At 40.5% G+C, this 22371-nt stretch overlaps 1 protein-coding gene across 2 annotated transcripts in view; it reads left to right on the top strand.

Annotated features, from left to right (window-relative positions):
• The window catches only part of flt1 (fms related receptor tyrosine kinase 1), a 211922-nt gene that overhangs the window by 44455 nt on the left and 145096 nt on the right, over window positions 1-22371 (top strand). For both annotated transcript variants that reach the window (XM_078222195.1, XM_078222196.1), the window contains exons 4-8: window positions 5297-5421; window positions 9643-9802; window positions 13972-14108; window positions 18813-18987; window positions 20729-20846. In XM_078222195.1, the coding sequence (XP_078078321.1) occupies window positions 5297-5421; window positions 9643-9802; window positions 13972-14108; window positions 18813-18987; window positions 20729-20846 (715 nt within the window). The remainder of the gene's footprint in view (window positions 1-5296; window positions 5422-9642; window positions 9803-13971; window positions 14109-18812; window positions 18988-20728; window positions 20847-22371) is intronic.

Raw genomic sequence — 22371 nt, 5'->3', positions numbered from 1 at the left:
CTTCATTAAAAATTTCAACACTTGAAAGGATTTGAGCAGAGGAATGAGGTCCTTAAATAGACCTCAACTGGTGACCAGACAGGATGCTGTCCATGAGCCTTCCTATAAGGATGTTATTGGGACAGAGTTGGGAAAGTGGCATGGTCTCCACCTGACTAAATGACACTAAACTCGTCATGGGGAGGACATTAAATTCTGCCCGCCCCAGGAAGTCCAAAAAGCAAATCTTGTCAAGTGTTGCTTGTGGGCTACTGGGAGGGTCGCTTGTTCAAGGCATTAAAATGGCTCAGGAAGGTGGTTCACCACTATCTTCTGGTGGACAAATAGGAATGAAGCCAGTCACACCCTATCCTGAAAATGAAATAAAACAAAAAAAAAACACATTTGTGTATTTCTAACAAGGCTCTTGTGAGATACATAATGGATATGTATTATAATGTAACCAGCACATCGTAAATGTGATAAATATTCATGGATTATTTACTGATTTTCATTTAAAAAGTTCATCCAGCGTTTTCAATATATATCAGAGCTTGGGAAACATATTGTGGTAGAATTAGATTCACTAGTGGTTCTGTATTGTTTCCTGTGGCAGGACATTGTTTAGTCAACTTCCCAAATTAGCTCCATGAGGGCCACTAATCTGCCTTTTTCCCAGGTTTAGAGTGAAATTTCTGTGTTTGCATTGTTTGTAAATACATAAACTACACCAAAAGGGCCTTCTGTTTAAAGTGGAAGTATTAATGCATGCCTTAAGATTTACTGTCCTTACCAGCCACATGCATTTCTTTCTTTTATCATTGGGCAATTACGAATAAGAAGATAATGAAAAATACTGCACTCTTGTGTAATCTGCAATCACAATTAACCAATATCAGACTTTTTCTTCTTTCATTCTGAAAAAATGGTTTCTCCTAATCATCAATACAGTTAACAAATGTATTCCTTTGCAGTACTGAAGCTGTTCTCTAAGTCCTGCACGGGGTTTCCAATTGTTTTTGAATTAAAAATCTAGTGATTTTATCTTATATCCTTTTTTTCTACTCTTTCCTGCATGCTATTTGCTGGCCTATAGTTCTGTGGATGTTCAATTGTCCACTATTAATATGTAAATCTTGCAAATGAATATTGGTGTCCTATTGATAGAGGAAGGCATCTCAGCTGTATCTGATCCTGCCTTCACTTGATGTCCATTCATTTTTACTTCCATTAGGTCTGGTGAAGTGTGATCAGGAGCAGACATCCTAGCAAATATTCCTCTCCTTAACACCTGGCATTGAAGCCAAATATAGCACCCCTATATATACCTTGGTGGAGATCAATTAACTCAGTACAGACTGAGGATGAACTCCGGAGTTTTTCAGGATTTTAATGTTTAAATGTTTTAAGCAATGGAGGAGCCATTTATTTTATTTTTAACAAAGCCATTTTGGGAATTACCATAAGGACCAACGCTGGATATTCTCATCTTCCAGTTCAGTTCCTTCCAAGGCCTCTATCTCTGTAATCTCTTTCATCCTAACAACCTCCCAAGAACTCTATATTGCTTTAGCTCAGGCCTCTTCGGCATCTCCCACACTCACCTCTTCCACCATCGTGGCAATGCCTTAAGCTAACTCAGCCGTAACTCTGAAATCCCTCCTAAACTTCTCTCTTTCTCCAGCTCTTTCTCCTCCTTCAAGACTATCCTTAACATTTACCTCTTTGACCGAGCCTGTGCCAATTTCTGTCTATTAAGCTCATGTGCAACATCTTCACACATTTATGTGAAAGTTGCTGTATAAATGCAAATCATTGATGTTTAGTGAGTTGGGTCATTACCTTCCAGGATATAGAAATATTCCCAGAGTAACACATTATTGCATTATTACTATTAATCGCAGGAAGCAACATAGTTAAACCCAGTCGTATCTTCTGGTCGGCATTAAGGCACAGTGGTTAGTACTGCTGCCTTAAAATGCCAGGGACCCGGGTTCGATTCCGGCCTTGGGTAACTGTCTGTGTGGAGTCGATTGTAGGGACTCTATGGATTCATCCATTGGCCCACACATGTATTTCTAGCAGGCATCATTAGGTAGCAGTGATGAAGGAAACCGTGATTGATTTTACCATAAAGCAGGAGTGTTGCGGCCAATTGCAACCGAGTTGCAAACTCCACCCTATCCCTGTAATCCTGCACATTTAATATGGTTAATTCATCTAACCTACTCATCTTTGGACACTAAGGGACAATTTTAGCACAGCCAATTCACCTAACTTGCACATCTTTGAACTGTGGGAGGAAACTGGAGCACCCAGAGGAAACCCACGCAGACACAGGAAGAATGTGCAAACTCCACACACAAAGTCATCCAAGGCCAGAATCGAACCCGGGTTCCTGGCGCAGTGAGGTAGCAGTGCTAACCACTGTGCCACCATTCCGCCATCTTTAATTTGCAAGTTATTTAAATTTAAGCTATCCTATATAAAGCTTCAAAATAAATTCGGAAGAAAAATAATTGCACTCATTTCAGTGAATCGTCGTTTGAAAGAATGTTCATTCTGTGAAGATTTTGGATTTGCATAAAATATCTTCAATTTCATTATTTTAAATTTGTAAAGAATCTTAGTTTTTTTTGCAAACTGCCTATGGCAGAAGTACAGGACCTTGCTCTCACTATTGCTACGTATGGCTTTTTCTTCGGCTCCAGTTCTCAGCAGTGATGGCATTGAGGTTAAAGTAAATAGTAGTCCCATAGCTTCAGTTGCTGGTGACACTATGTCTGCAAGCTGCAATATCCAGCACCTCTTTCTAATACTTCTCAGAATCTCCACAATGAGATGGTGAGTCTGAGGAAACAACATGGCAATCAATTATCTTTACACATGGAAGCAGCTCTTTTCTTCATTTTGTGCCATTTTTGAATAGTCCACAAGGGAGTAATTACCTTTTTCTCCCTGGTAATGATTGTCGAGGGTGTGTATTATGTAACAACATTTAAAAAAAATATATTTTAAGAATACAACTTTCCTCAAGTGGAAAGAAAACATATCTAGCCTTTGATCTGATTAAATGGTTCTCAGGGTATCTTTTTCCTTTTGGCTTTTTGCTTTGTGTGGGATCACAGACAATAGAAATGTCTTGCTCAAAATACACTAAAACATCTTGGGAATAAGCCTGTCAGACAAATTTGGGAATTATCTGAATGGATGTGAACTGTTGAATCCACTGAGCGAAAAAGATTGGACTAATCTGTAGCTTTAAATAGAATTGCCATTCCATGGCTAAATTGCCATAATCATGGGATGAGGTGATTCTAGTTTTGGTTGAGAATTATGAAGTGACTTGTAGTCCAATTAAGCTGCAGGGTTTGCCTTGCTGAAAAGTAATTTCACATTAACATATATGTTGCCTGTAAAGTTGCTGCATGAAGCAGTTTAAAAGCAATTTACATTGCTGGAGAATTAAGCACGCACAAAGAGGCATCACACACAACTTTACAAGGCTGTGGTTGGTAAATGGGTACTCAATGGAAGTGGCAGCATAAAGGGGAAAAATATCAAAGAGGATCATTTAAAGGAGACAAGTTGGAAGGGAGCAGAGAAAAAAGTTTGGCTTTAAGTTCCCAGGTGATCTTTAAACTTAAATGTGTGTCAAAGAGCAAAGTTCTGTGTGAGCTTGTGAGCACGGTTGCACAGACCTTTGCTTTTTCTTACCTGACAGTAATTTTGATCCAAAAATATGAGTCAGAGCTAATATTCACATTGCCATAAGCAGTATGCGTGCGATTACACCCATCCTAAGAGATAAAAGAGATTATGGTTGCAGCATTTTGACTGTCTATCTAGAATAACTGAATCATAGGACTATATCTGGTCTGGTTCACTTCTGAAAACCTAATGATATTCCAATAGAGGCCAGTTACTATGAGGCAGAGGAGTTGTCAGATTATTGCTGTTATTCTTCAGGTGTTGGGGGTACCCACACCACCACCTGAAATGTTGGTGAGGGATCCATCCTGCCGATCACAGCAGCCCCACAGCCATTTAATGCTCTGAGGAGTGTTAATTGGTTAATAGGAGTGTTAACGAGTGTTAATTGGCTAGAGATAATAGTCCCAGCAGCCCATGGCGACCCCAGATTCTAAGTCCCAGAGTCCAGCACCAGGTAAGTGCAGGGTGCTCCACGGAGGGAAGTTGAGACCGGGGAGAGTGGGTAGAGTGAGTTGGACGTCTTGATGGAGAGGCTGGTTTGGGAGAAAACACCCACAGAGGAACAGACATTGGGGGAACATGTGAGCCCTGAACAGGATGACCTGCTGGGCTTCCCCCTGCCCCCGACTCCTCCTGCAAGCCTCAAATTTGGCCACTTAAGGGTCTCAGTTAGTGCGAGGGTGGACTCAACATAAAATTGCGGACAGGTGGTGGCTGGGTAGGAATGCAAATGGACACCATGAAATTCTGCCCATGTAATCCACTGGAATTATCCTATCACAGCATTCATCAAACAATGGCAATGTGCTTTGTTTCTGGCACATATTTTAATTGAAACTATAGTGCAAATGACAGATATTTTCAGTGTCAGTGGATTATTGAGTGGCACGGGTGCACAGTGCGTGGCATTGCTGTCTCACAGCTCCAGGGACCCGGGTTCGATTCCCAGCTTGGGTCACTGTCTATGTGGAGTTTGCACGTTCTCCCTGTGTCTGCGTGGGTTTCCTCTGGGTGCTCTGGTTTCCTCCCACAGTCCAAAGATGTGCGGGTTAGGTTGATTGGCCATGCTAAATTGACCCAAGTGTCAGGGGGAATAAGCAGGTAAATATGTGAGGTTGCGGGAATAGGGCCTGGGTGGGATTGTGGTCGGTGCAGACTCGATGGGCCGAACGACCTCCTTCTGCACTGTAGGGATTCTATGATTATTGACACAGTGAAACAAGAGTGTCAGTGTCACTGAACTTCACAACTGTGGCAAGAATAGAGGAAGTCTGTGAAGCTTCACCCTATCTGATATATTTGAGAAACTACGTTAAAGATGTTCTTCTGCTTAAAGATTTATTTATCTGCAAAATGATTATGCTGCAGATGTGGACTATTAGAGACAACTGCCATTTTCAGTGAAAAACGCCGACACAAGCAAACTTTAGCTTTTATTCTGATAAGTCTTTGGAAGGTCAGTGCAGCTGTGTAACTTCAGTTGTCTTTACTTTTATGCGGACTTTGGTGAACTCTGACTAGACTCTTTAGGCTGGCAACTTTCTACGCCACAAAATCTTTGCCTCACATTTTCACTGAATAAAAATATCGATTTTTGTTTCAGACAAACGCAGTCCATTTGTAGAGCAACACACAGATGTTCCTAAAGTTGTGTACATGACAGAGGGGAAGAGGCTAATTATTCCATGTAGGGTCACAGCCCCAGATTTCACTGTCACTTTGAAAACGGTAGGTTGGATGGAGTATTTATATAGATTGCTAACAACCTGTAACACATGGCTGCTTCAAGCATTTATTTCATGAGTTGTTTTTCTGAATCCATAGTAATTGGTGCTGATAATGATAGGTTATTTACTAAACTGATTAAACAGCTCGGCATTGGAAGAGTTCAGAATAAATGTACAATTTGCTGCAGGCCAAATTGTCAACAAATATAACAGCTATAATAATGAAAAAAGCTGAAAATAATAACAAATTTTGCTCACTCATATGGTTGAATTCAGCTTTATATGCCAGTCATGCTGGCCTACCAATTTCTATTGAGTTTAAAACTCAGAAACTGCTTTTGCATGTTTTTTTTTGAGTGCTGTTTTGCCTTTACAACTTTTGAAATGCATGCTCAATCAGTGTACTGCTTGAGGAGTATTTATTATATAATTTGTGCAAGAAATGTATATGACTTTTATTATTAGTAAGCCCTGATTATCACAGAATTATTACAGCGCAAAAGGAGGCCATTCCGCCCATCATGTCTGCACTAGCTCTCCAAATGAGCATTTCACTTAGTGCCATTCTCCTGCCTCCTCCCCATAACCCTGCATTTTGTTCCTTTTCAAATTACTGTCCAATTCCTTTTTGAATGACCCAATTGAACCTGCGTCCACCAGACCATCGGCAGTGCATTCCAGATCCTAACAACTCGCTGAGTGAAATGTTTGTTCTCATATTTATTTTGCTTAATTTTGATTAATCTGAGAAATATTTTAATTTTGTTGCTACATATATTCCCTCCAAGATTTAAGAAACAATTTTTAGTGAAAGTCTAGGTGGTGTGTGCTCGTCATCGCACTTCCTCATTAGAGCATTTTGTAACTTTTATCAGCTGTGGGCACCTGCAGTGCTTGCAATTATAGACAGATGGGCTCATATAGTGAAACTGTCTGTCACAGTTAATTGCCAGAAATTTCAAGTATGGCATTGGGTTGAGCAACTGTAGCTCAAGGCTTTCTCCTCAGTCAGTCTTATTGAAATGCTCCTCCCAGCCTCCCTTCCTGTTAATCCCAAATTTCTATTGTTGTTTTTGAAATCTTCTCTTCATATGTCCACTAACCTTGACCTGTGATTCCTCTGCTGAGCTTGGCTAAGTCAGTGATTTGAGTGTTGTACTGGTGCCAAAAGGTCTAGGGTTCAAATTCTGGCACCATTTTCTGTGTTGCCTATAAGCAGTATCATATCATACAAGATGGGGAGAAAGTAGGACAGTGCAGGCAGAGGGTATGCAGTACTTGTTATACTGTGCAGCATTTTAAGCAGGGATCAGGACTGCATTCAATGAACATTTCATGAATGTTGCTGCCTCTGTCCCTTTCCCAGCATCTACTACTGTTAGGGTCTAACTCAATTGTTTTTACTGCCACTTAGAACATTAAAAAATTAGCACTGGAAATATTAAAGAAAGTAAGAAATCTGATTAAGAAACATGAAGAAGAAGGATTTACATAGTATCTTATCGCATCCTTAAAACAGCTTAAAATGCTTCTTGAACAGCAAATTGTTTTGGAATGCAGTTCTGCTGTTGTGTAGGCAAATATCTTTATAATGAGGAAAGTAAGAATACCAGATGAAAAGTTAGGAATATGAGAAAAGAAATGATTAAATAAATGGAAAGGAAGAATGAAATGATATAAATTTGAAATAAAGAAATTCACATCTATCAATAAAAGTTGAAAGATTTTTATTAATCCAGTTATTTAGCCCTGACCATATTAAAATAATGTTAAATTAGAAATGTCTACACAAACCAGTAATCTCTAACCCATTCGGTTTGAGTAATTTCTGTACAATTATTATTTGAAATAAATTTGAACTTCAAGGTTAGCCGAGTTTATCGTGATCCAAGAATAATTACAATCTACTCTGCAAGTAACTTAAACTGCAGCATCTTGGAGTGTTCAGAAGTACATTTAATTTCACTGCCTTTTATGTAGGTGTAAATATACATATATGTTTTCAAAGGATATGTTATAGTCTGGGGAACAGGACAAAAGTATTTCCCATTAAGCAGTATAATCGACAAGTAGGAGTTCCATATAATACCCAAGTTGGCAGCACAGAGCAGACAGTCGGTCTGTATCCTGTGTTGACAGGAAGTCAGTGAGATAGGCCCAAAGTCACATTTATTACATCCTACTTGAGGCATCCCTCCTGTCCCACCCTGTAGAATCCTTTACATGAGAAAAGTCTATACAATCACATTTGTTTCATATTGTTTTTTCCTTTTGCATCAAAGCACTTAGTTGGCACATCTAATCTATGGGCCTTTTTATTTATTTATATATTTTTTACCCCTTTCTTCCCAAGAGAGCTACTCACTACAATGAAACTGCCTTCCGCTGAGAGGGTGGAATTCTCTATGACGTCAACTTTTAAAAAACTGCTTTTAATGCCAGTCCCTGCTCAGATAATAGAACTGGGATGACCATAACTTTTCCTCTTTTTGAGATGCTGGTTACAGTCGTGTAGCATTCTGTATAGAAATAATTGACCAAGACATCAGAAAGCCCTCACGTGAGCATTGTATTAGTGATAGGTCAGCTGTGTGGAATACAGACATAAAGATTGTTTTGTGGGAGAAAGTGTGGTGTGCTGAATGAGTGTGATCAGTAAGAGCTCATGTTATAATTTAGGTTTACCACGTTCCACAGCTGCTTATCACCAAAGTTAACTATGGTAGCTGAGGCCAACAAGTGCTCTTGAAAATTTATCTTTCTATTTGTCCCCTGACAAATTGGTTCATTGTAGAATGAATTAACATTGTGTTTAGTGCTCAGTCTACAGAGGAGAAAGTTATTTGGCAGAATTTTGTCATGAAACATGTAACTCAAAAAATCCTTTCATTTAAATAGTGACTATTTTAAAAATAAAATTTAAATGCCCCATGCTAAAATAATTAGTTGTAGTTTGATCTAGAATTTCAGACTTGCCTATTATATTATAAGTCACGTTAAAGGACACCAGAATCTTTGAATGCAATTTATGGTGATTTAAATAAATATCAACTCCCATAGTGTTAATTTAAACTTTGATTCCTGTCAATGGCAATCGAATGTACAATCATATGAGGAAAAGTCAAGGTCACGTTGACCCAGTGACCACTTTGGACATAGCTAGGTCATAAACAACTAAAATTTCTCCGAATATTCAGAAACTGCTGCGGATTGAGAAATACTCTGCAATTTCAGTGCTTCGAAGAAGAAAGTGACTGTTCAACCTTTTTGCCTTCATTTGGATGAACCCATGGGAACTAAAAATTTAGCTGGATAAAATAGTGCATCGCATTTATCAACATTGAAGGAGAAAGGATGAAAGATGAAAGCATAGTTAAGAATGGATAAAATTGAATCATATGGGAGGTATAATTTTAGGTTTAGGAACTCAAAAATGGAAATGAGGTTCAATATGAAATGACTTAAAGAAATTAATCAAAAAGGCACAAATGTTTTGAAAATTAGTTTGGCAGTTTTTGATCTACAGATAGATAGAAATGAACAAAAGCAAACAATCAAAGGCAAACAACTGTCTCAGAGACTAATTGTTGAATTTTCTCATCCTGCCCGCCATGGGAATTTTGACCTCAGGTGGAAATTTCCAGTTTTGGGGCAAGCACGGCCGGAAAATCCCGCCTTAAGATTACAATTCTAGTACATTTGAACCACACCATATACAAATATATTAACAATTTTTTTTTTGCTAATTTAAATTTCAAAATTATACAATTGTACTTTGATATGTTTTTAAAAATCTGTGCCATAATAAAAGCATTAATCTTCTAGAAAATTAACACTTTGTAAGATTATATCAGAAGGAACAAACTGAGATGGAAGAGACGAGAGGGAAAGGTTGCAGAAAGGTTCTCTTCAGATAAATCTTTACCCTAGGCGTGTTTTCTGAATGCTTAATAGTTTTTCTCAGAGTGGCTATGTTCACTGTGGATAAATTCCATGTTGTATTAGTAGACATCCAGAAATAGAAAGGTATAGACAGTTATTTAAATAAATGTGCTAATAATCTGATGTATTGTTTGAAATTATTGTTTTTGATTTTGTAGCAATTAATTAAATTTGAGATAATATTTTAATCAGTTTGCCCTAAATCATAGAAAGGGAATCAATTTCTTCTCACCCTGAGTGAATTTAGTATAATGACAAAACTTCTGCCTTTTACTTTTAGAATGCCTTATCCTTTATCGTTGATGGAAAGGAGGTTATGTGGGACAGCAAACGAGGCTTTGTGATTCCCAAACCCACATACAGATTTATTGGCCTGCTGACATGCGAAACCAGAGTGAATGGAAAGACGTTTCGTTCTATTTATTTAACACACAGACAAGGTTTGTAGCTGCATTTCTCTTAGCTTCTTAGCTTTAAGATTGGTGAGCCCTTCCCGATTTCTGTGCCAGCATCTTTAGGCCACACGCCCTCAAGAATGGCAGTGCAAAACATGCCCCCCTCCACCCCACCACTGTTTATTCTTGACATGCTCCCTGCCAACCAACCTGGCTGTTTCTCTCAGGAAGAAGACACAGGTTTTCAGTTAGAACCTGACACTTACCCATTTTTGGGGAAATTTCCACCTTTAGTTTCTGTTGTGCTGCTCGTGAATTTCATAGGAGCAGGTAGAATCAGACTAGGTGACTCTATCATTAAATTTCCCCTCCATCTTTGCCACTGATGCCCCAGTTTGCCCTCATTTCTAGGATGACACCCTCAAAGCTGTGATTAACTATAAGAAATCTGAAATCTAGGTCAGGCAACAGCCATGGCAAGAGAAGCAAAGTTAATTTTTCAAGTCAAAGATCTTTCATGAGAACTGTTCAGTTCACTGGTATATTTTGTTTCAAAAATAAAACAGATAATCCTTGTCTGACCAATTTGATTGTATCTAGCATCACTTTACTGGACTCAGAAACTCCTAGATCCTTGGTGCCAAAATGAAATTAATGTTGGAAAAGGTGAAATCCATGTCCCCAAGATCAGTAGATCTCTGCCAGAATCTAATGGCTTGCTGGAAATCTATCCTGTTTTTGGTGCTGAACACATTCTTGGTTGACAAGTGTTCACCCTTATGAATGTTTCTATTTTGCAATTATTTTATTTTAAACCATATTCGTTTTAAGCTAATCCTGTAGCAGCATATTTTAATTGCTGCAAAACCATATTTAGCCCAGACCATATAACTTGTAACTTTTAAAATAACTTGATATCTGTCACAGCTTACTGATAGCACTGATTTGCTGTGAATTTCTAATGCTGACTTTTAAAAAATATAAATATGCCATCCTCTTTGTGACCATCAACTTTATGTCTCCCACCCTTCCACCAGCATCCAAGTCATGCATTATTTTACAAACACTCCTGTTAGGTTGGGTCAGTGTAACCAGCTGCTGGAATGTATGTAACTTCTTACTAGATTACTCACCCTCTTATTGCCCCACAGTCCATTTCTGTTAAGAAAAGCATCATAGATAAGAAATCTTTCCAGTCTGTTCTGAGCTGCTTTTCCCTTAGATATGCAGTATTTATAAATTCTGGTATATATATTTGAATGGAAAATTCATGAGGTACACTTTGTTTAGATTCTAATTCCAATATGGACTAGTAAATATGCATTTTTCAGTTTGAGACCTACGCAGTAGTTACACTGAAAGAAAAGATAGCTCTTTGAATTTTGATTTGAAGTAGAAATCTCAACATTTTTCAAGGATTGTGTCAACTTCCTTGAAATATTGTGCTTTAAAATGTGTAAGCTAATGACCTCATTTGACCTGATTGGGAAAGTGCACTGAGCTCCACAATGTGGTTTTGATGTCAGCATAAATCTCATTACTCATGGTTTTATAATGAATTCTTCTTTACTAATGTGTGTTAAAGGAATGCTCCATAATAAGTATGTGCGGCAGCCCTCAATAGACTCAGCAAAACATTCTCCCATTTAAAAATCCATTGGCCCGGATATTGTGGTCAGTGGCGATATGGCCTTGAAGGAAGGTGCCCACAAAGCCAGTCTCTGAGGGATGGATTTCACCTTTTCAAACATTAGTTTAATTGTGGCACCAATGACACAGGAACTTCAGAATCCTGCAAAGATGATGTCATTGAGCAGGTTAAGCAGAGAATCACATTAAAGAACTTACAGTTTTCAATAATTTCACAGACAGCAAAATATAGATTGGGGTATACACTAGAATTAAGACAAAAGCTGAAACATCATAAATAAACTGAAAAAGTAATTTTATTGAAAACCCTATCAAATTTTTTTATCATAATGGAGAAATTTGACATTTCAGAAATATTGGGGGCGATTCTCCCAAAAGTGCTGAACTGGTGAGAAAACTGGTCTAGATCACAACCATTTTTTCAGTGCAACTTCAGACCCGAATCTCCCCATTCTGTGCAGTGTAGAGATCACAATCGTGAATATCATTAAAAACCTGGGGGAGGCGGGGTCTATTCGCGCCAGAGTTTGACAGCTCCAGAGCTCTGCGCAAGCACAGTGGCCCCGGTCTGTCAAGTCTCCCCATTTGCTGACCAGCTCGATCGTTGGCCTGCCCAGGACCCCCGCAGTGCTGCCCCTGCCCCTCCAGCCCCCGCCACCCCCCCCCCCCCACATTGGACCGATCATGGCCTTCATGACAATTCCTGGGCCAGCCCCGACCTCCCTCCTGCGCCGGAGCGCCCCAATGTCCAGCCCCCCGCACCCAGCAGTGGCAATCCCTCACCCCGGCAGATACCCCTCCCCCGCTGACACCACCAAGAGGCAAATCCCCCCTGACAGGAGGCAGACCCCCCTCCCCATCCCCGGCTCCCCCCCCTGCAGACCACCATCCCCCCAGCCCACCCCGATCGCTGGCCTCCCTCCAGCCCAGATCGATCCCCATGCAGAGTGGCAACGGGGCCCTGCCCACAATAGGCCCTGTCCCTTGGCACTGCCTGATGCCCAATGGGCAGTGCCATGGTGCCCCCTGGGCATGGGCACTTTGCCCCTTGGGCAGTGCCAGGGGACACAGGCTAGCGCTGCCAGGGTGCCCATGCCCATGGTGCACCACCCACCATCGCCCAACCTCCTGGGGGGCCCCGATTGTCCCCCTTCACTCCCCGGGGCCTCCCGCTTGTTCCCCGAATGTGGAGAGCTACTCTAAACCTCACGGGAGTGAAATTGTACTGGCGGGGTGGGAGTGCTATGCTGTGCTGGGCCCGATAATCACATATAAAATAGATTTAAAATACATTAAAAATGGATTTAAATCACTTACCTCTTCCCGCTGGTTTCCAACGCAGTCCCGACTGCGACCTGTTCCCTGGCTGTGGGAGGCGCGCGCATGCGTCAGGAACGCATGCGTGAATCCTGCGAAATGGCCGACATGCGATTCTCCCAACCAGACCCGTCAGAAACTTTGCGGGTCGCAATGGGAGAATCGCCCCCAAACAGTCAGCTTTTAGGCCTAGAGAGGTCATTGAGTATTAACATTTAAAACCTAGTTTCACCTCATTCAGCAAGATGTGATTCCTTTGGGAGGGTGGGTTTGCAAATAGGTTCGACATTTTAAAAAAATGTCAGTTTCAAACTGAAGAGTGCACACCAGCTTATGAATTATTTGGTTGGGGGTCAGGGGGAGGGGGTGGGTGAGAATTAAAGGAAATGGACAAAGTGCAAGTGCATCACCAGCCACGCATCAAGAAGCCATATCAAACTGTACAGCAGCACCCTGCCCAATAACAGATTAACTGCATGCACATACATACACCCAAATATACACATGTCAGTTATAAAGCAAAGAACGTATTCTTGGAACAGTCTGGTTTCTTTACACTTTCAGCAGGCACTGTCAGAGGAGTAGAGTTACTGGAGGGAGGGGAAGGCAGGTTTGGGACTCTCTCTGCTGCTTTTGCTCTTTCTTCCAAAAATTTATCAAATTTACAATAGCTTGGTGAAACTTAAGGTTACACTGCTAAGTGATTTCTATACTATCTTTGGAGGTTTGAACAATGCACAATGTGGAACATCAGGGAATCACTGACAGCAGTTTCTGGATTTCCACATTTAACTGTGCAGGTATGGACATCAGAAGTCTCTCAATTTTATACTCGGGGATTTACACAGTAACTTCATTGCAGTGTTAATGTAAGTCTACTTTTGACTAATACGTAAACAAAAAAAAACTTGTGATAATAGTTTTGCTAGGGAGAGAAAGTCCACTGGATGTAATTTGCAATGAAGAAGTGGTGCTGGGAGTGTTAGTATTCGGTGATGCAAGTGCTGCAGTTGATAATAGATAAATCTGCTATGAAAGAAAACTATTGCATAACATAACTTAGTGTAAACATGCTGTATTTACTAGCTACTAGGGTAATTAGTATTCAGTTAATTTATAAAATAATACGAGTAAAAATTGATTGACTATAGAACAGTGTGAGGTGATGCATACAGTATGCCTGGTATCCTGATATCTGAGTTTTTTTTTACAATATTAATATTATTTTATTATTGTTTGAAATATAGTTGATGGCATCAACAAGGTACAGCTTAATGTGACCAATCCAGTCAAAATGCTGAGTGGAAAAACACTCGCTCTCAAGTGCACAGTGACAGCAAAACTGAATTCAAGGGTTGAGATTCTTTGGGATTTCCCTGGCAAAGTAAGTACCTTAAGCAGGATATATACTTCAAAGACATTGAAAGACTCAAAGTTTTGTTGATAACTCAGCTTTTGTTTCTGGATCTCTCTCTTGCCCTTCAGAATAACCAGGAAATGTTGAAAGATGTCGCACTTTAAGATCAAAAGTATGAATGAATAATTTGGATTGGCAGAGAGCCAGGAAACTGAAAAGCTATTGCACAGCCTTTAATTTTACTTTTTTACATCTTTGCAAAGTGACATTCACCTTTAGCTTTAAATCAGAAAATAATACAAAAGTAACAGAGTGCTGAATAAATACAAAATAAAATTAAATGAATTTAAACAGAGAACCATACAAAACAATCTTTGCGTGTTTCCAGTTGAGTAAGCTATAAATGCAATTTGATATTCAATTTATGGAAAAATACCAGTTATAGAATCATAGAATCCCTACAGTGCAGAAGGAGGCCATTCAGTAGCTAAGCTTAATTCAAGCTGTGCATCTATCAGTTAATACATTAAATACCCAGCTGTCAAGACCCAAGAACTATCCCATCGAATGGCCATTGAATCTGCATCGACAACAATCCCACCTTGGCCTTATCCCTGTAATCCCACATATTTACCCCGCTAATCTCTCTAACCTACACATCCTGGGGCATTAAGGGACATTAATTTAGCATGGCCAATGCACCTAACCCACACATTTTTGGATTTTGGAACGAAAGTGGAGCACCCAGAGGAAACATATGCAGACACGGGGAGAACGTGCAAACTCCACACAGACAGTGACCCAAGCCGGGAATCGAATCCTGGTCCCTGGAAATGTGAGGCAGCAGTGCTAACCATTGTGCCATCTGTTAAAAATGAATTATTTTTGAAGTACAAATTGAATTCACGCTCCACACCCTCAAATACATACAATCATTAAAAGAAATACATATATCGGATAAACATTTTAAAATTTCTTTTTTTTCGGTCCTGCTCCACTGCAAAGATCTAATCACCTGCTGGCAATCTACCATGTTTTAGGTATTGGACGCTTATTTTGTAATGTAGTGATCTTTGAGACTACAATTTTTTCAGCATGTTCATGAAAGAGACTATTGGGTATACACACTCCCACACTGGATGTATTTTGGGAAATTATCGCAATGTCATTCATCACATTGTCATATCTAAAATGTCAGAAAGAATATACTTTTGATATGATAATGAGAAAATTCTCATCATATTTCTTGAGTGAAAAAATTGCATAATGCTTACTCACCATCGTAAATAACTTATCATGCTGTCAGGAAAGCAGAGATAGTTTTAAGTGATCTATATTTATATTGTTAAATATTACACATAAGGTATATATTTAAGTGGGTTTTATTTAGTGGTTCTGTGTAAAGAAGGATAGATTCATGTTAGATATAGGTGGTTGCATCTGGAGTTTCTGATTTAAATTAAAATTGTGTATTTATTGTGCTGGGAGCATCAACGGTATGAAAAGTAAACAAGCTTGGAGAGGAAAGAGATGTTGCCTAGCAACCAGGAGCACCTTTAGGGTAGAAAGGCTTTTTGTGAGTGTGTTTAACTACATTCATGGCAATTGGTGAGAGGAAGCTCAAGGATGAGCCACTCTCAGCTTTGCTAGAAGAAAAGTCATACAATGGAGCAATGGTTAAGAAAACCAGTGCCAGGATTTGAAAGAAAAGCTAGTTAAGGAAACCACAGAAATGAGCAGAGGTTTCCAGGAAGCCTGAAGTTAAAAAAAAAGAGGAAACTAGAACTAGAACAGAGTACTGTTCAGTGAAGACAGACTGAGCTTAGAAGGAACTGGCTAGTGAGAAGCCAGAAAGATATATGAAGTTGTTCTAAGGTTTGTGATATCTTACTACACTTTGTGAGATGTTAGTTGAAATAATTATGGAAATAGGTGGCTGGATCTCAGAGTTTGTGTAAAAGCATTCAAGACAAAGAAATCCTGAATAGAGAATTGGCAAACTTGGAAGTGGATCTTTGTTAAAACAGTGGAGAGGAAGCTTTGATTGAAAGGATAAGTGGAAAACCTGGAGATGTATTCTTGATGAAAACAACTAATGGAAAGCATTGTTTGAAGGACAATTATAAAGTGTGTCTTTTTAAGAGTGGAGCTTGGAAACGCTCATGTGACAATCTTCTGGAGGGGAATTTGAGGACTATTGCACAAAAGATCAGTTGAGTGGCATCTGCTATTAGGTTTCAGAGTGGAGTGTTATCCTTGAAATCTGTGTACATTTCTGAAAATAAGGGGTGGGGGGGGGTGAAGGAGTATTGTACTATAATCAAACTTTTCATGTTTAATCATTCTTTTTTCTTGTTAAAAATAATTTGGCATTCCTGTGACTCTGTTCCTCCTTGTTTTCTAAACAAAAGCAAAACGTTATGGTCTTCTGAGCCAGGATTCCATTCTGGGACTTTCCAATCTAGCAGTAACACCTGCAGGGATTGTAACATGGTATACTGTGTTTAAAACGTGCTACAAGAAACATTTTTCTTATTTTGTTTTCATTTTAGGAACTTGGTTGTGTGCAAGTCATCACAGCAGCAGCCTAATCTGAAATTCATATTTCCCTCCTCCCTTCCTGTTGAAATTAATGTGAAGAACATTATGAATTGCTTCACAGGAAGAGTGTATTGTGTGCACTATACCCACTGAATGTAATAAGTTACATTTCATGTGCTTTCGAAAAATGAATAGTACATGAACTATATTTACTTAAACAAACAAACCCTACACCAAAATAAAAGCAAATCCTATGCTACATGAATTTAAAAAGAAAATATTCATGTACAGAAATGAAAAAATGTGGTGTATTGGTTCCCTGCAGTGCTACACTTTCTTGCCCTCTGTTATACATATGACTAGAACATTCTCTTTAAAGTGCAATTACCTGAAGGAAAATTGAGGTTCATTGCTTTTATGAATGATGTGACCCAGGCTGATGAGTGGCAAGTAACATTTCATAGAAATCATAGAAACCCTACAGTACAGAAAGAGGCCATTCGGCCCATCGAGTCTGCACCGACCACAATCCTGCCCAGGCCCTACCCCCATATCCCTACATATTTTACCCGCTAATCCCTCTAATCTACGCATCCCAGGACACTAAGGGGCAATTTTAGCATGGCCAATCAACCTAACCCACACATCTTTGGACTGTGGAAGGAAACCGGAGCACCCGGAGGAAACCCACGCAGACACGAGGAGAATGTGCAAACTCCACACAGACAGTGACCCAAGCCGGGAATCAAACCCAGGTCCCTGGAGCTGTGAAGCAGCAGTGCTAACCACTGTGTTACCGTGCCGCCCTACTGCATCAATTGCAACAATTTGCATCACACAAGTGCCAGACAATGACCATATTCAACAAGAAAGAATCTAACCATCTCCCTTTGATATTCAATGGCATTACCATAACTGAAACTTCACTGAACCCGCCACATAGATATGGTAACTACAAGAGTAGGCCAAGGGCTGGAAATTGTGCAGTGAGTAACTTGCCTTCTGACTCCTCAATGCCCCTCCACAATCCAAGAGGCACAAAGCAGAATGGCATTGGAATTCTCTCTAGTTATTTTGATGCATGCAACTCCAAAAATACCCAAGAAGTTTAACACCATTCAAGATAAAGCTGTCCACATGATTGGCATCCCATCCCACACTTCCATTCACTGCCTCCACCAATGGTGCATAGTGGCAGCAGTGTGTATCATCTATAAAATGCATTGCAGCAACTCGCCAAGAATCCAAACCTGTGAACTGTATCCCCATGTTCCGTGGGAATGCCACCACCTGCAATATCCCCTCAAAGTCATCGACTATCCTGATTTGGAACTATATTGCCATTTTTTCATTGTCACTGAGTCAAAATCCTGGAACTCCCTTCAAAAAGCCTACACCACATGGACTGCAACAATTCCGGAAGGTGGCCCGCCATGGCCTTCAGTGGCTATTAGGGATGGTTAATAACTGCTGGCCTTGCCAGTGACACACATCCTATGAAAGAAAATTATTTTTAAAATTGCTTTGTCGCACTTGATGGCTCGCTTCACAAATGTGTTGCAAAATGTGACACTAAGCCATACATAGAATCGCTACAGTGCAGAAGGAGGCCATTTGGCCTATTAAGGCTGCACCGACAATAATCTCAACCAGATCCCATCTCCATAACCTCACATATTTACCCTGCTGATCCCCCTGAGACTAAGGGCAACTTAGCATGGCCAATCAACCTAATCCACACATCTTTGGACTGTGGGAGGAAACCAGAGCACCCAGTGGAAACCCACACAGACACGGGGAGAACCTGGAAACTCCAGACAGCGAGTCATCCAAGGCCAGAATTGAACCCAGGTCCCTGGTGATTTGAGGCAGCAATGCTAACCATTGTGCCGCCGTGCCGCCCATCTGATCTCTGGATCATGTTCAGTTATCTGACCTAATTTATACAGGCATTAATGGAGAATTAATGTTAGAACTAGCCTCAATCGCACAGCTGGGTTGTGAAAAGCCTTTTTTCCTGCTGCTGAACCCTAAATAGTCAGCATTGCTAAAAAGCACAGTGTGGTTGAGAAATTGGGCCAGCATTTATTTGCCTGGCCCCATTGGCATCATCATTAAAGATGACGATCCATCACTGAAATTACAAGCCAGTTATATATAATCTGAATTGTTTCTATCTGTCTATTCCAGGGAAACAGAAGCCCATCTATAACAAATAGAATTGACCAGACAGACCGTAGAATAAATATATTTTACAGCATCCTTGTTATTGACAAAATGCTCATATCTGACAAAGGGAACTACATATGTCAGGTGAAAAGTGGGGAAGCTGTGAAAAGAAGGAAAACAACAGTCAAAGTTTATGGTAAGAAATAGTAAAAATTAAATCAATATTCAAAGTCAAAATGTTCATTTATCCTACTTGTCCGAGAAATCTTTCCTAAATGCTATGCTTTCCCAAAAACGTTATGTAGGCCAGAAAACTTGACATCAGCATTTGTGTTCTGTGCATTAGAGCTCCAATTCAAGGGACCTTTTGAAAGAAACACTTCCATTTTCTGATTTCAAATGAATTCCAGAGCCTAGTCAGATTAGATTTACGTTGATCTGAGTGCATCATATTCTTCCAAATCAACCAATCCTATCATTCTCTGAACTTAATTAGAATAATCTTAATTTCATAGACAATGAGAAGAAGTTTCATCAAAATTAATGAATGGGAAATTCTATGGATGGGATTTTCCAGCCTCTCCCACCAGTGGGATTGTCTGGTCCCGCCGAAGTTGACCCCTCACGGCAGGTTCCCCAGTATTGAGGTAGGTGGGCCATGCAAAAGCCCATAGACTCCGGTGGGACTGGAAGATCCCATCAGCAGCTTATGACTCGTAGCATCGTACAGGAAAACATGCTACAGGGGGTGGAGGCTGTCCAGAAAATCCTGACTATCGGTCCCCTGAGCAGGAAATCCCGGCATCTGCTCCTTATTGGCATGAACTTCTAAAACCTGCCAGAAGAAATTATGAACAATAATGTTAAGAAAATAATTTAGAATTAAACACTGACAAAGTTCATTGTATTAGTTGAATAGAAACAAAAGATCTTTATTTTGTCTTTTTAATAATGCCATTCATATTGTTAAAATATCTCACAGTACTTTGCAGCTAATTAATTACTTATGACATGTAATGACTACTGTTTTGTAGGTAAATAAACAACCAATTTGCAAATCACTAGGTCCCACAAAGAGCTATCAAACAAATGACTAATTAATCTCTTTTGACTTGTAAAAGTTAAAATCACAGTCCCAGATGACCATAGGCTGCCCTCCCCTTTGAGGGGGTGAGCTGTTTGGTGGTGAGTTAACCTGAGGAGCACCACAAGCTTGAGAAGGTACCAGTTGAGGGATAAATGTTGACCAATGCATTAGTAGAAGCACCCACCTCTTCTTTAAATAGTATCATGCAATTGTAACACTGTCTAAACTAATATATAGCATCTTAGATTAATGTCATAAAGTCATTACGACACATCCAAAAGTTTGACATCTCTCACAGTGCAACACTTGCTCAATAGTAAGTTGCTTTTCTAGGCACTCTGTTTTCTAGTAAGAAGAGTTTAAAATGTTGGAAGTGCTGGAGAACTAGTCATTGTTTGTCATGTATATATACTTTAATACAATTTGTAATATCCCATCTGATCAACATTTTAAATGTATTTAAAAAGATAGTCTTTATAGTATAATATTGGGATAGACAATAACCACCCATGTAACCTTTTTCCAATCAACCATTATTTTAAGAAGACTGTTATCTTGACACAGCTACATGATTCTAATTTGTGTTTTGAAAAAACAAAATCAAATTCTCAGATATGCCTCAACATTTATAAATATTTTACTGATATCATTTGTATACACACACAAACTGAGAACTTTTATTTTAAATTGGATTGCACCAGAAGTTTTCGTCAATCTACTTTACCTGCATTTCATAACTTGAATATGAATGAATCATCATCCCATATCATAAATCACATGTAAACAGTCCCTAAAAAGATGTTAATATCACTAAAAATGTTTCTTTCTTCGTATTTTCTATCCCTAACAGAGAAACCATTTATTAATGCCAGATGTCGGAAATCATGTATTGCTGATGTGCTTGCTGGACAGGCAGCCTATCGTTTTCCAGTAAAAGTCAAAGCATTTCCACCACCGGAGGTTTTATGGTAAGATTAAAATTAATCTGCTGTGACTTGGAAACTGACCACAAGAAATAGTGCCTAAAAAGCTTTGCCTTTACATGACTTCACAATTTAGTCAGGACACAGGCCAGAAAGTTGTATGTAAGTAAGAATTGAAGATTTGTAATTCACAAAGGATGAAATGTATTCAGCGGTTTGCAATGTAAGTTACTCATGCCAGGGGTGGGTATGAAATTTTCAACAGATAAACGTAGGCTCAATGTTTAGCTTCCTTTTTTTGGGTTACAGTTCAGAGAATCTAAGATGGAGTGGCAACATGTACTTCTACACGCACGTTGTGGCCAAGAGCTATTGAACAGACTCCAATGTTCTTTCCATTATTTGGCTGACCAGGAATCTCTCCAGCTTGCCATTGACATGTGTTGAAAGGATTCACAGTTTGGTACTCTACCTGTTTGGCCAGGTTAAGAATGCACCTTCCTTAACCATTAAGTTCTGGGTGGGATTTGAACCCAGAGTCCGGTTAAGAGACAGGGACGCTATCCAATGTGTCACAAGACCTCCTTGCTTCTTTGTTTTACTGACTACTGCTTTACAATTTTGAATCATTATTGAGAACACACAAATAAGTGTTTGAGGGAAGTGATGCAGAATGGTGGGGAACATAATCTTAGACCAGCTAAATGCACTCTCAGGGCCCGATTTTACCATTGCGTCGCACCCGAAATGCATTTAAATTGAATTAATGGGCTGCCCGCCCAACTTTACCAGCACGTCCCCCTTTACCATCGCGTTCACCCGTCCAGATTCGGCACGAAACAGACAAGCTCGGCAAAGGTTTCTTTCGGACACTCCAGCTTCTGAAGAGGTAAGTTCAGAGCTTCCAGCAGCTCTCTGACTGAGATCTCTGATGAGGAAGGGGGAGGGAGGCGGGCGAAAACATTCTCTGGTGGGGTGGGTCAGATGTATCTCTGGTGGGGGGATGGGGGAGGGAGGCCCGGTCATTCGCTGGTGGGGGGGGGGGGGGGGGGGGGGGGGTGTCGGGGGGAGAAGGGAGGCCTGATCATTCTCTGGTGGGGGGGAGGGAGGAGTGAGGCCCGATCAGTCTGTGATGGGGGGAAGGGTGGAGGAGGCCAAATCGCTCTCTGGTGGCAGTTGTGGGAGGGGGGGGACAGGGCAGATGGTTTTCTGTTTTCTGGTGGTGGGGAGAGGAAGGAGGCCAGATCGTTCTCTGGTGGGGGGAGGCGGCTCAGATGTATCACTGGTGGGGGGAGGGGGGGGAGGAGGGAGACCCGATCATTTTCTGGTGGGGGGGGGGGAGGGAGGTCAGATGTATCTCTGGTGGCGGGGGGGGAGGAGGAGGGCCAGATGTATCTCTGGTAGGGGGGGCAGGGGCAGGGACAGTCTGCTGCCTCTCTGCGGGCGATTGGTGGGGGGACAGAGGGGGACTGGTGCCCCTTTGTGGGCGATCGGTGGGGAGGAAGGGGGGCAGAGGGTCGCGATCAGTCTGGGTAGCAGGGGGGTGGGTGGGTAAGAGGGACTGTTATGT

Source organism: Mustelus asterias, chromosome 10, assembly GCF_964213995.1.
Source record: "Mustelus asterias chromosome 10, sMusAst1.hap1.1, whole genome shotgun sequence".
Classification (NCBI taxonomy): Eukaryota; Metazoa; Chordata; class Chondrichthyes; order Carcharhiniformes; family Triakidae; genus Mustelus; species Mustelus asterias.
This window is presented reverse-complemented; position numbering and strand designations above follow the sequence as displayed.